This window comes from Sinohyriopsis cumingii, chromosome 1, assembly GCF_028554795.1.
Source record: "Sinohyriopsis cumingii isolate HCF-2022 chromosome 1, ASM2855479v2, whole genome shotgun sequence".
Classification (NCBI taxonomy): domain Eukaryota; kingdom Metazoa; phylum Mollusca; class Bivalvia; order Unionida; family Unionidae; genus Sinohyriopsis; species Sinohyriopsis cumingii.
The window spans coordinates 78,860,170-78,874,521 of record NC_142961.1 but is presented as its reverse complement, the minus strand read 5'-3'; the positions used below and the strand labels follow the sequence as shown (position 1 = coordinate 78,874,521).

Here is a 14,352-nt window from a genome sequence, read left to right as displayed (position 1 = left end):
TCCTCCTCCCACAATGAAATGGTCACTCCCAAATGTGATGTATAATCGTTTTGTTTTATAGAGACAAGCATACTTCATGGTCAGACTGCATCAGATACAGTTCTGACAATGCTAACATTATGGTTGTCACAACATGGTACTGACCATGATTCACTCAGAGAATCCAACAGGGAAGTTTGACCAACAGGACCATCCAGTCTCAATTGAGTGCAAAGATGAACACTAAAGACACCTACATTACTTTTTAAAACAACTATTGAGCTATTGACAGCAGCAAAGACTGTATCTGATTAAGCCTCTATTTAAAACTTCGTATATGTTTTTATTTAGTGTCAGTGTTTGTGATTATGTGAGTGTTTGCACATATGTATGTGATGACATCTGACTATGCTAAGTCTACCAACAAATTTTTTCTTTGCAAATGTATTAAATGCTTTAAAGAAAACATGCAAGTTATTTTCTTTTATTCAGATTTCCAGTCATTTTCTATACGCTGAACAGATGGCTTATTCTTGAAAGGATGACATCACTTACTTTTTGGGTTATGTGCAATGACCCCCTTTAGAACTTCTGAACACACTTTTTGAGTCTAAAAAAAAAACCAACACTGTGTGGGAATATGGCAGGTATGCATATGCTATGAAACACTCATTTCAAGGTTCCTCTATATTCTGTACCTTCATACATATTCGATGGTCTAAATGTCTTCTACTTTTACAAAAGGTAATCGTATTTGGTTGTGGTACAGAATCATTTGCATCAATCTGAAAGTTGTTCCAGCTATGTCATTTTATTTCCAGTCTGATCAAAGTTTGTTCAGTGGTGCTTTAGAAGATGTTAAATGTTTTCCTGCAGTAACAGCAGGCAGATGGACATCATTTGTACAAATTTAAATGCTCCTCTAGAAAGAATACTTCTTATAAAAAGTAGTTTGTTTAACAGTTTTTGAAAAAAATCATTTTAAAGGATTGTTCATACTTAGCAAAGGTGGAAATATTTATGGCTCATACTACCAGAATATTTTTGTTTAAATCTGATCAATTTCTGCAGATCAGTTTCTTATAGGTCTTTTAAATTTGTGTCTATTTTTAGTAACAGCAGCCATGTTTGATGGTAGATTGGAATCATCTGTACAAATGTGACAACTTTTTCTAAGTCACGAAGCTTTCTGTAAAAAATAGGTAACATTTTGTTTGTGTTTGAGATGATCATTTTTAGGTTTGTCTATTTTTTACAATGGTAGAAACATTTTATGGTGGATTAATATCAGTTGAAAAATATTTAAAGACCTTCATGCCAGGGTACTTCTGTCAAATTTGGTCAAAATCTGTTGAGTGGTTTTTGGGAAGTCATGTATTTTGTACTATTTTTAGTAGTGGCAACCATATTTAATAGTGAGTCAGCATCATTCAGACAAACTTAAAGATCTCCACGCCAGAATGCTTTCCATCCAGTTTGGTCAAAACTGTTCAGTGGTTTCTGAGAAGTCACTAAATGTTTTCCTAGTTTTGGAAAATTTTATGGTCTATCAGCATTGGTTGATCAACTTTACAAGTTTACAAACTTTCTGTCAAATTTAGTGCAAGTCTGCTGAGCAGGTTCTGAGAAGTCTATGTTTAAATATTTCTTTTCTATTTTTAGTAATAACTGACATACTGTAAAGTGGATTGGCATAATCTGAACAAATCTGAAAGAACTTCATGCCAGAATTCTAAAAACTGACTCAACCGAACCTGACCAATTGTTTAAAAAAAATATCCTGGCATGCAGGGTTTCAAACTTAATACCAATAATGATGACCTGCCATAACAAAAATTGCCACCACTTCTAAAATCAAATAAACTTTTAAACAACTTATTCTCAAGAAATGGTCCAAGTAGTCATGATATTGCTAACCTGGGTAGGCAACGTAAGTAAGTATAAGAATACAAACACATTTCTGAAAACTTATGAGGTAAAAGAAGGTTGAGGAACAAAGTTGCTCTATCATCTAGTCTTAACCCCAAGTGGCCTTGTCCCAGAAGCCATCAATTGGAAAGCACTGAAATTCATACCCAAAGTGTGGTGGCTTAGTTTGTTAAGGGCTTAGACATGTCATCAGAAGGTAACTGCATCTGAATCCCACTGTCACAGAATAAGGCATGAAATAACTTGGTTTTGCCTTAGAACGATTTGACCATCTTTCGTTGTACATGTGTACAACGTTACCTAGGGTGAATAATTGTTTTTCCAGATAAGCGACTGTACTAGCATGTATCTCATCAAAAATTACTTGTGACTAGAGACATTAAAACCATGATATGCACGGGTATTTTACCCTGACTATTATTCACTCTCCTATGGATTTAAGGTAGATTCCATTTCTAACTGACACTGGTCGTTTTGGATCTTGTCAAGGAGTGAACGTTCTCCATTGTGTTCTCCAGCCATAGGGGTAAGTGTTAAATTCATATTTTATTTGATATGTGAAGGTTATTCAGGTTTTAATTGTCATATCGTGTAATGATGCATTTACTACTATGCAAATTTGAACTTTGAATTACAAGTTGCTATTAGAGTTTAATTTATTAGCATATATCTAAAGATTTCAGAACCCATTATTATGATCAGTTTGGTTTTATTGTAGCTGTTCAGGGCTGTGTAGAGCTGTCTGAAGCTGTTCAGGGCTGTTAGAGCTGACTGAAGATGTACAGAGCTGTTTAAGGCTGACGGTAACTGTTTAGTGCTGCATGCTGTCTATACGTATGTGTATACATGTGTCCATACATGTGGTGGAGCCACGAATGTAGACGTAGCCAATACTAGGGTGCTGTATGCTGTCTGTACGTATGCCTGTACATGTGGTGGATCCGTGAAGGGTGTGAGCAGCTGACAAAAGTGTGGGCCAACCCAAGGGCTCGATGAAACTGTGTAGTTCATCAGTTTATGAATCATACGACTGTACAATTGTCAAGAGGCATATGTTTGTTCCAACTCGTTTCAGCTGAGTACATTTTCAATTGCATGAGATTATTTTGAATCTTATTTGTATTATAGGAGATTATGTGAAATTTCGCTTACATTGCATAATATAGGAGATTATGTGAATCTCACTTACAGTGCATAATATTAGTTGACACATATTTGAATTCCTTGAGATTATTTGAATCTTAATCGTATTCCATACATGAGATTATGTGAATCTCTCTTACACTGCATAATATCATTTGAAATGCATTTGCAGTCCATGAGGTTATTTGAATCTCACGTTCCATATGTAAGATTACATGAATCATGTTTTCGTTTATCAATTTGTGAATGTTTGTGTAGAGTGATTGGATCAATTGTATGTTGAGAGTGTGAGAGAATCACTGTATTTATATACCATATATTTTTTTCTTTATTAATTCATTTGATACATTTCCATCGTACATCACATTGTGTTTGCGTTATTCATTTAGTCCAAAACCCACTCGGTTTCTATTGTTACACCCACCCTTTGATCTTCCTGGATTGACTCCTTAATTTCTCAGGATTCGTGGTTTTTTATTTAAGGTCACTGGATTTTCTTACTCTTAGTAAGTAAATATGGACATGTTCCAGGCAGTACACATCTTAGTTTATTATATTTTTTATTTAAAAGCTAAAATATACAAAATATGCATTTAATTAATTTTAGTAAATAGTAATGAATATATGAAATGCATTAAATAATGCATAATATTGTGTTAGAACATATAAAATACAAATGTTTCAGACACTTGAATATGGTCTTTTTAAAACAAAACACACACACACACATGCACTAAACAATGCATTGTTGATATAATTATTTGTCCTACCTCCATTCTTGCCAGTAGCTTCTCGTGGGTCGGTGGTTCTTCCTGGGGTTTTCCCAGGCTCTTCCTCCACCATTAATACTGGCCGCCATGCATAGCCTATCATGTGCTATAAAATGGCATTAAACCCCCACAACAACAACACCAACGACATACCTCCATTAACTCTATAAATAAAAATATAACTTCACATTATGTCAGCCATAAGAGTTTTAAAGATAACATATGGCTATATCCAGATGCTTTAAATCTTACTGAATCCATTTCGTTTTCTAGCCATAAATGCAGACGGCACCTTAAAGTCATTCCGATATCCACAGGCCACTTATCACTTTAGACTTAATGTTACACATACGGCTGTAATGTTGTTAAACATTGTTTGGAACAGAACAGAGATGACTCTTCATCGATGAAATCACCATGTCAAGTTATTTTAGAATATTTTTCTGAATATATAGTAATTAATAAGATACAATTAACTGAAATGGGGAGATAGTTGCTTTACTTTTACTATCTTCAAATGTATACAACAGAAGGAATACATATTTACTATCAAATTGTTTTATAAAAAAGAAGGTATTAAATCTGAGTTTAAGAACATGATGATATTGTTTGGATTTGTATAGCCACATTTTGGCTGGTATCTTTTACTTACTGCAGGCATAGCAGAAGGTTTCAAAAGAAGTGGTAAATGACCCGACATTTAGAATTCCTATGCCATCTTTAACATTGTCAACCCTGTGCTCCATCAGTGCAAGTAAAAAAATTCAAATGTTTTCCTCCTAAATATTAGGCAAACTCCTCCCATTCAAAACAATTTTCTCCAGATGGCATTTTACCATCAAATGTACAGAGTTGTGGCAGTTGTATTTGTCCTACCCATGGGAGACAACCCACTTGTACTACTGCTAAGATATCCTAAGATGTATTGCTGAGAAACTCTACAACTTTACTACAGTATAACTGAGAAATTTAAGTCAGGATGAGCTGAATGTTTTCCTAAAATAAGGCTTTAGCCCCTACATTAAAATCAGAAATAGGTTTATTGTGTAAAATGCTGACTATACAATTTGGAAACATTGCTTTTAGCAAGCACATCATGTTGACCTTTCAGTGATCTTTAATTTTTATATTTTCAAAATTTTTATATTTTCAAAATTTTATATTTTCAAAATTTTTATATTTTCAAAATTTTTATATTTTCTAATTCAAACAAAGGCACAAATACAAAAAATGTGTAAAAATCAACTACACAGATTACAAGCATGCAATTTTGAATAGAAAGATGCAATCTATATATACTGTAGGAGGACTGCAGATTACAAGTGAGGTGTTGCAAGTGGAATTCACATCTGAATGTAATCAGGCATTAATTTACTTGCTGAAAATTTGTGGGAATCCCACATCCAGGTGAGCTCAGTTGTTGTGGATTACCAAAAATGATGAAATTGTGACAACTTTGGGAAGGTTCATATGAGTTCAGTGCACAACAGTGGAAATTTACAGTCAACATGAGCTGTAATGTAGTCATTAACTATGATAGTTTGGCCACAGTGACCTACTTTTGGCACAGTGTGCTCCTCAAAATGCATGCATCATGTTTGTAAAAAGAAAAATGACTTTAACATAAATGGTATGGTCAGTGAAATGTGAAAGGTAGGTCAAAGTGAACTACTTTTTATATGCTGTAGTACTTCTCAGCATGCACATTTATATCGTGTTAATGACTGCTAACAGTGCCAATCATGTTAATGACTGTGCTAACAGTGCCAATCATGTTAATGACTGTGCTAACAGTGCCAATCATGCTACAACCCAGTGGCATACCAAAAAAGCATTCTCGCACTTCAATGAAGGTTACTGTATATACTCACCTATAAGTCAAATCAAACTGAAAACAACAAAAGTTCCTGATCTGCCATAGCATAATGTTCCTGCAGATCAGAGTCTGTGCTGTTTGTTCTACTGATTATTCATAAAAAACTGCACAGATTTAGATCTGCTGGTGCATTATGTAAAGACAGATCTGGGTCTGTGCAGCTTGCAGTTGGACTTGTCTTTTAAGCAAGTATATATGGTAGCTAAACAATTGCCCTATGATTTCATCTGAATGGAATTCTTCATATAAAGGCTGTTTATACAAGAAACTTCATTGTGAATTCTTGACAGTGTTCTTTATGGGCAAATATCCATGACAGAAAAATCCTTTGCACAAGTTTCATTGTGTATGTTTAGAAACAATAATCGTCACGGTAACTTGACCTCTTAGCAGCAGTGTGTGTTTTTAAATTCTTGGACTCCATATCAACTAAATCCCCAGAAAGAGGTTGGCTTGCCATGGACATATCGTTCCCTGGTGACAAATGAGGTAAAAGATGAAATACAGTTTCCAATGAAATGATCTGCCTGACCCAAAATGTAGAGATCAATTTGAGGCAGCCATGGATCCTGATGATATACCTTTACCTGAAAACAAAAGATATGCAATTAGTCCAGATCCTGAGTAAAACTGAACTGCACAAATGTTTCAATTTTAAAAAATCTTTAAACTCATAAATCTCAACTACATAAACTCTACCCACAACTGCAAGTATTAGAAATATCAAAGCTTGCAATTTAAGCTAACTGAAAAGACAGTAAATGTGACCTATTTTGTTAATACATATTCTGATTTTGTTATTTCGTGTGAAAACACTATCTGAAATATGACAAAATAGGAGTTTATAGTGGTCCAGCAAGGTAACACAAACCCTTAATAGACCATGGCCATGGAATAATGAGGAATCTGATCTCTCCATCTGCCACATCTAAACATGTATTCAGCCACACTTGAGAACAAGTTTCTGAGTGAGAAAAGCATGCGAAGAGGTTCACCAGTAGGATGGATTGCCATATATGCTCACTTATAAAACGATTCCAACTGCAAATTGCACAGACCCAGATCTGCTGTTGCATAATGTGTTGGCAGATCTGAGTCTCTGTAGTTTGTAAGAAATAATCTGTAGAACAAACAATACAGACCCTGATCAGCTGGCACTTTATGACATGGCAGATCAGGATCTTTGTTTGCAATCTGACTCGGACTTATAAGCAATTATACATAGTACTTACTTTCAGCACATCAGCAATCTTGGTGATATAGTTTTGGTCTGTTTTAAAACTAGACTGCACATAACAACAACAACAACAACAATAATGATGACAATGATGATGATACTAATAATAATGAAGATGACATTTATAATGCTTGTGATTAACAAGAATGATGACAAAAGATAAATTTCTAACTAAATTTGCATGTGGAAAACTATGCCACTCTGATTTCTGACTGAATTTGCATGTGGAAAACTATGGCACTCTGATTTCTGACTGAAAGTACATGTTAAAAACTAAGCCAATGTATTTGATTTCTAACTGAAAGTGTATATGAAAAACTCTAACTGAAAGTGTATATGAAAAACTATGCCAATGTATTTGATTTCTAACTAAATTTGCACATAGAAAACTATGTCACTCTGATTTCTAACTGAATTTGCATGTGGAAAACTATGCCACTCTGATTTCTAACTGAATTTGCATGTGGAAAACTATGCCACTCTGATTTCTGAGTGAAAGTATATGTAGAAAAATATGCCAATCTATTTGATTTCTAACTGAAAGCATATATGAAAAACTATGCCAATCTATTTGATTGCTAACTGAAAGTGTATATGAAAAACTATGCCAATCTATTTGATTTCTAACTGAAAGTGTATATGAAAAACTATGCCAATCTTTTTTATTTCTAACTAAAAGTGTATATGAAAAACTATGCCAATCTATTTCATTTCTAACTGAACATGTATATGAAAAACTATGCCAATCTTTTTTATTTCTAACTGAAAGCATATATGAAAAACTATGCCAATCTATTTGATTTCTAATTAAAAGTATATATGAAAAACTATGCCAATGTATTTGATTTCTAACTGAAAATGTATATGAAAAACCATGCCAATGTATTTGATTTCTAACTGAAAGCATATAAGAAAAACTATGCCAATCTATTTGATTTCTGACTGAAAGTGTATATGAAAAACTATGCGAATCTATTTGATTTCTAACTGAAAAATGTATATGAAAAACTATGCCAATCTTATTGATTTCTAACTGAACATGTAATTGAAAAACTATGCCAATCTATTTGATTTCTAAATGAAAGTGTATATCAAAAACTATGTCAATCTATTTGATTTCTAACTGAAAGTGTACATGAAAAACTATGCCAATGTATATGATTTCTAACTGAAAGTGTACATGAAAAACTATGCCAATGTATTTGATTTCTAACTGAAAGTGTATATGAAAAATATGCCAACCTGATTTCTGAGTGAAAGTATATATGAAAAACTGCCAGTCTATTGGATTCTGGCTGAAAGTATATGTGAAAAACTGCCAGTCTATCGGATTCTGACTGAAAGTATATGTGAAAAACTGCCAGTCTATTGGATTCGGGCTGAAAGCATATATGAAAAACCACCAGTCTATCGGATTCTGGCTGAAAGTATATATGAAAAACTGCCAGTCTATCAGATTCTGACTGAAAGTATATGTGAAAAACTGCCAGTCTATCAGATTCTGACTGAAAGTATATGTGAAAAACTGCCAGTCTATTGGATTCAGGCTGAAAGTATTCATGAAAAACTGCCAGTCTATCGGATTATGACTGAAAGTACATGTAGAAGATTATGCCAATAAACCTGATTTCTGACAAAGTATATGTGAAAAACTGCCAGTCTATCAGATTCTGGCTGAAAGTATATATGAAAAACTGCCAGTCTATTGGACTCAGGCTGAAAGTATTCATGAAAAACTGCCAGTCTATCAGATTATGACTGAAAGTATATGTAGAAGATTATGCCAATAAACCTGATTTCTGACTGAAAGTATATGTGAAACAACTAGAACCATCAAAGTACTGCTACAACTACCACTAATATAATCAATGATGATGAGGAGGAAGATGGAAAAAACAATGAAGACAATAAACATCAAAGAAGAACAAAATATAATTTTAAAAGCCTGGAAGAAAAATTAAAATAAAAGGCCCAAGTGGGCATGACATTATAACCTGTTTATAGAACTTAACAATGGACCATTTCAATAAGCAGGCTTATTTTGGAATCCTGAGAACAAATCCACCCAAACTTTCTATAAAGTTGATTTGACCTATTTTACTAAAATAGTTTCTAAAGGTAATAGCATAATTAATATGCTCAGTCTCTTGCTCATAATCCAGGTATACCAGATCTCGATGATTATAAAACCAACAGATAAAACATGTGGCTACAGGAGTTACTACTCAGAAGGTCAGCTAATCAGATCACCTCATTAATATTCATGACTCCAATTCACTTTCGAAATTGCCCAGGATATTGATCAAAATCAAGTAACAAATATGGCTTCCAGATTCATAACAGGTTCAACCAATCAGATCCAAGATTACATCATTAATATCTGAATCTCACTCATTATTGAACCCATCTAAGATCTTGAGGCTCCAAGCCCATATTTCAAGTTTGATCAAAACTGGATCAGAAATATGGTTTCCAAAACAGTGTTAGATCTTGATGATATGTATATTTAATTTGTATTTTTTTATTTTTTTAAAATCATTATATACTATATGGACAAATGTACTTTGTACTTGACCTTATCCAAAATCAAGTTCATAAAGACACTGACCTTGTTTTTATTTTGTAAAGAAAAAATATATAGCTAATATTTTCTCTATCTGTATGTGTTAAATATTAGAATTAATATCCTGATCTGAGTCGAGGACATTATGTTTACCATATTCTATAATTTTAGTAACAAAATCTTCTAAAATGAATTTTCATTTAAGTAATATTTTTATATAAAGAAAATGCTAATTGTGACCTAGGTCAAGTAGATGGTTTTATAATCTTGTTTATCTAGAAATTATTCATTCGTGCTGTAAGATCTTGAAGCAGAACCATTTGTTGTGTACAGTATTTGATTTGGGCTGGAATTTATTCAAATTATTTATTCACTGAAAATACAAAGTGTTCATCTATAATATTCTTGGACAGAAACATTAACTTAGAATTATAGTGAATTCAGACCAGGATATCTTGGATTATATTGTTGTGATTCATCAAAAGATTGTTAACACATCATCACACTTCAGGATACTGGTACTTTAGTACATTCAAGACTACAGGCACCTGAAAACCTTCAGTGTTGGATCTTATTTGTAATACCACTGGATTTAATTAGAACTTTATTCATTAGGACTGGTGATAAAACTTTTCAGACTATTTATTATTTAATTCACATTACAGTGTGTTTATTTTAAATTTTCATTTTGCATTCTAGAGAAATAAATTGTTTGTTGAATTTTACAAAACTTGTGTTTTGCTCTTTCCTATTGCTTAGTTTAAGAGTAAAGGGTTGTAATAATGATATAAGCAATACAGTGTATATTCCAAGTCAGATAAAAATTGGATCATAAATCTGGCCTGGAGTGGTAATAAAGCCTGCCAATCAGACAGTATTAAAAAATATGACCACAAATGATAGCAGTTTTACATTACTTGGATTGATAACTCAATATATTACTTCAATTAAAAAAAACTGTTTTGTGCTTCATTGATTTTCTAAAGTATTTGATTCTACTGTAAGGACAATTATTGTATTAATTACTTAAAGAATAAGAGTTAAAATATTTAATGTTGTATATTCTATGTATAAAAATGTCAACAACAGAGAGAGATTCAGTAAATTATCAGAGAAATATGTATGTCCATCTGGTGTACATCAAGGATGCTGCTTGTCACCCATGACTTTTTCCACTGCTTAATAATGATACTGAAGAAGAATTTATTAATACTGGTGTTCAAGATGCTGACATAGGTACAGCATAAAAATTATAGTTATATTTTCTGACTCAAAACAGAGCCTGCAAAAGGTTTTAAGAGCTCTGAGTATATATTATGACAAATGGCCCTCAAAGTCAATAAAAACAAAGCAAAAATTATGTTTGGAAAAATATCAGCAGATAATTTATTCTTCTATTATGGTTGAGTGATATAGGCTATTAATATATTTTCTAGGCCCCACCTAAATACTGTTGTACTCCCCCCAAACATAGCTGTAACCCCAGCCAAACCCATTATACCCCCCTTAACCCTTTTGTAACAAAACACTCCTGATGCAGGTATTGGGAGAAGCTCACTCAGGCAGCTTGGTATACATTGTGTAGATACCAAGCGTAAGGTTAGTATAGGTGCTTCTGCACTATTAGACGATTCTCAGAGACTGGAATCTCAAATCAATGACAGAAATTAACAGAGGGCAAAGTAATGCCAACAAACAGGGCCAAAACGATGACAACAATAAACCTGGTCATTACATTAATAGTAGCCAGAACAACTACAGAGGAAGTCAGGAAAATGGAAAGCAAGGTCACAACAACCCATGGTGTGGCTATGGTAGAGGAGCATAGCAGTTACGAAGAGTAACTGCCTCTATAGATGGCCATACAGGGGTAAGTAGCCATCCTAATGGCCAGAATACGCTATTTCAGTGTCTGGTTGGTTCTTCCAAAACTAGTATTGTTTACTTAAGCAATGTCCCAGTCACAGCCCTTAGTGACAGTGGGTCCATTGTGACTACTGTATTTACTAGTTTTTTTATGTCACTTAGTGATAAGCCAGTGCTTCACTCTCTCGAGTGAGTGGGTCTCAAAGTCACAACTGCAGAGGGTTCTCTTCTCACTTACCTAGGATACAATGAGTATCCAATATTAATGTCGTTTATGTCTGATTTTGAACTTTGTGTCCCTATTTTAGTGGTGCCAGATACAGTCCAACAGTACCTATCCTGTAGTTATTGGAACAAATGTCATTCATTTTTTTAGAGATTACATGCTTGAAAATCCTCCTATGGATAAAGTTCAAGATACTTTCATGTATTTTTTCATACCCTTTAATTTTTTGTACACAAACCAGTTATCAAACTAATAATTATTTAAATGTATCATATTTTTCATACATAGCACTTTGTATTTCTTGAAAAATCCTTTAAATTATCAAAATAACATTTTTAATAAGAAGCTTTACATTTGCAAAAATGATCGAAGATACCGTATAGCCATTTTGTTAATAGTGAATTGTTCCTGAGAAAATTCAATGATTGATCTATAAGCTATCTTATTGTCATACAATATCTACTGGTGTTATTAACAAATGGACAGAGGCATTCATAGAACATAATCCTTAATTATTATTAATTAGTTCTCCTTATTAAGTCCGTCACCATAACAAAACACGTTTTAAAATGTGTTCAGAAGCCCTGTGATGTTTTCTTATCAACAAAAATTATATCTGAGTACATCCTAAAGTAAAGACCACAGACCAATGATGAACTAGTCTTATTGTTTCATTATAGTCATACATAAATAAATTATAAAAACCGTTTCATTTTCAATCATCAATTTGAAAGTCACAAACCCCATTAAAGCGATTTGTACATATACAATCTTTTCAGTGCTTGTACGGTTTTGACTTGGATATAACTAACATTCTGTTACAAATCTGTTCTATGATATATCCCTCTATTGTTATCTTTTTTGGCAAGTTCAAATAACAAGTATTGCATATGATCGCTTGTCCTTATAACATCTGTTGTATAGACAATGGCCTCGATAGCACATTGACCGATTTTTATTTCCCTAAAGAGAACCTCATTTCCCTACTGGCAGCCTTGCTGATTTGACCTCTTCTGTCGAATCTTGCCCTCAATCTGGTTTCAACTAGAATAATCAAAACTCTAAGCATATTTAATTAGTGTGTAATGAATTGTTGATGTAGAGGTGTTTATTGATAATGGAATATAGTTGTGTTCTAATACATGAGGATTATCACAAACAATTGTCAGGTAACTGGAAATAGTTTTTTTTTCTCTTTGCAAAAGCTACAATAAAAGCTGCACTAAATAAATACGGTCTTGTACACCGACAAAATTGTTTCATCTCTCTCTCTCACATACACACACACACATGCTCATGCACATTAACTAAAACATGTTTTTAAGTTCTTTATATTTTTTTAAACATAATTTGAAAATGAGGGTGTTGCTGTAAGAATACAAGTTGCACTCGTGCACATTAACTAAAACATGTTTTTAAGTTCTTTATATTTTTTTTTAATTGTAATTTGAAAATGAGGGTGTTGCTGTAAGAATACAAGTTGCACTTAGTTTCTTGACAATGTGGAATCATATCGTTGCATACAATTTACCAATAAATAATACCCATATATGTTCAGCCAATCTTAATCATTTTGCCAACATTACACAACATAACAGCTACAAAGAAGTATACTCTAAATGCAGACAAGCTTGCACACTGAGACATTATGCTCTCTCTCTCTCTCTAGTTCACTAAAAAAAAAAAAAAAATCTTTTTGAGTACTTTAATATTGTAATTGGATTCTTGAGCTGAGAGCTGAATGAAACAGAAAATATACACGTATTTTGTACATCTGTACCACTGTTAAGTTGTTGAGTAGGGTATGTTCCGTAGAACTTGTTCGGGTAGGATCTCTATTTTTTGTACACGGTCAGTACCACAAAATGATAATCATTTATTTTACATATAATTTTTCATACACGGAAATTAATAAATATTTTTTTGTGTACAAAACATTTCATGAAATAGGTACATGGAAAATCGCTTACAGTCAGATCTACCAATGCACATACTGTCAACATTGCACCATATGAAACTATTACTATCAACGGCATTACCCGCAACACTGATGATCATATAACAGTAGCGGTTACGGAGAACTTAGGAGACTCAGAACATTTTACAGTTTGTCAAGGAGTGGTCAGATATACCAGTGTACAATGTAAGGGTCACAGGTCTGAAATCTGTACACACATTGCAATGTAATGTGCTTTCGCCCGTTGACAATCTTCTTTGTGATCCAGCCCCTATGAAACTGGTTCAGATAAAAACAAGTGTACAAAAAATTACCCCTTCAGAGTTGAGCTCTGAATCTCCTAGATCTGATTCAGATACCGACAGGTATGTTATACCACACAGACAACCCAAATAGGCTGGGAAGGATTGTTCGACCCCATGAACACTCTGCACAGACTGCCCCTGATAGTAGATCTCAATCTATTATCAACTCCCATATTAGCAAGCCTCTTGAAAGTGTAACCTTTCAAAATAGTGGGTCTAGGCTATAAGAAAGTAGCTTAAATGAACCAACAACTCATTTTTCTACCCCCTCACATGCTTTGTATGAGAGCCCTCAGCTCAATTACCCAAAGGTGTCAACCAAAAGGTCAGTTTGAAACCTGACCGTATTAGAGGGAGACCTAGAGTGTCAGTCCATAAGGGTAGTATAAAGCCCACCAGCACCATGGGTTTCACGGGAAGACTCAGGCCAGCAACTGCTAAGGCAGTCTACCAGAGATAAAAAACCACCTGATCAGCTAGGCCAATGGGTGTATTCTTAGA

The 14,352-nt window shown here is 33.7% G+C and overlaps 1 protein-coding gene across 4 annotated transcripts in view; it reads right to left on the bottom strand.

Annotated features, from left to right (window-relative positions):
- Positions 1-3,594: 3,594 nt before the first annotated feature.
- The window catches only part of LOC149807182 (GDP-fucose protein O-fucosyltransferase 1-like), a 151,214-nt gene continuing 140,456 nt past the window's right edge, over positions 3,595-14,352 (bottom strand). For all 4 annotated transcript variants that reach the window (XM_089963221.1, XM_089963212.1, XM_089963205.1 and 1 more), the window contains one exon: positions 3,595-6,284. In XM_089963221.1, the coding sequence (XP_089819347.1) occupies positions 6,123-6,284 (162 nt within the window). In that variant the 3' untranslated portion in view covers positions 3,595-6,122. The remainder of the gene's footprint in view (positions 6,285-14,352) is intronic.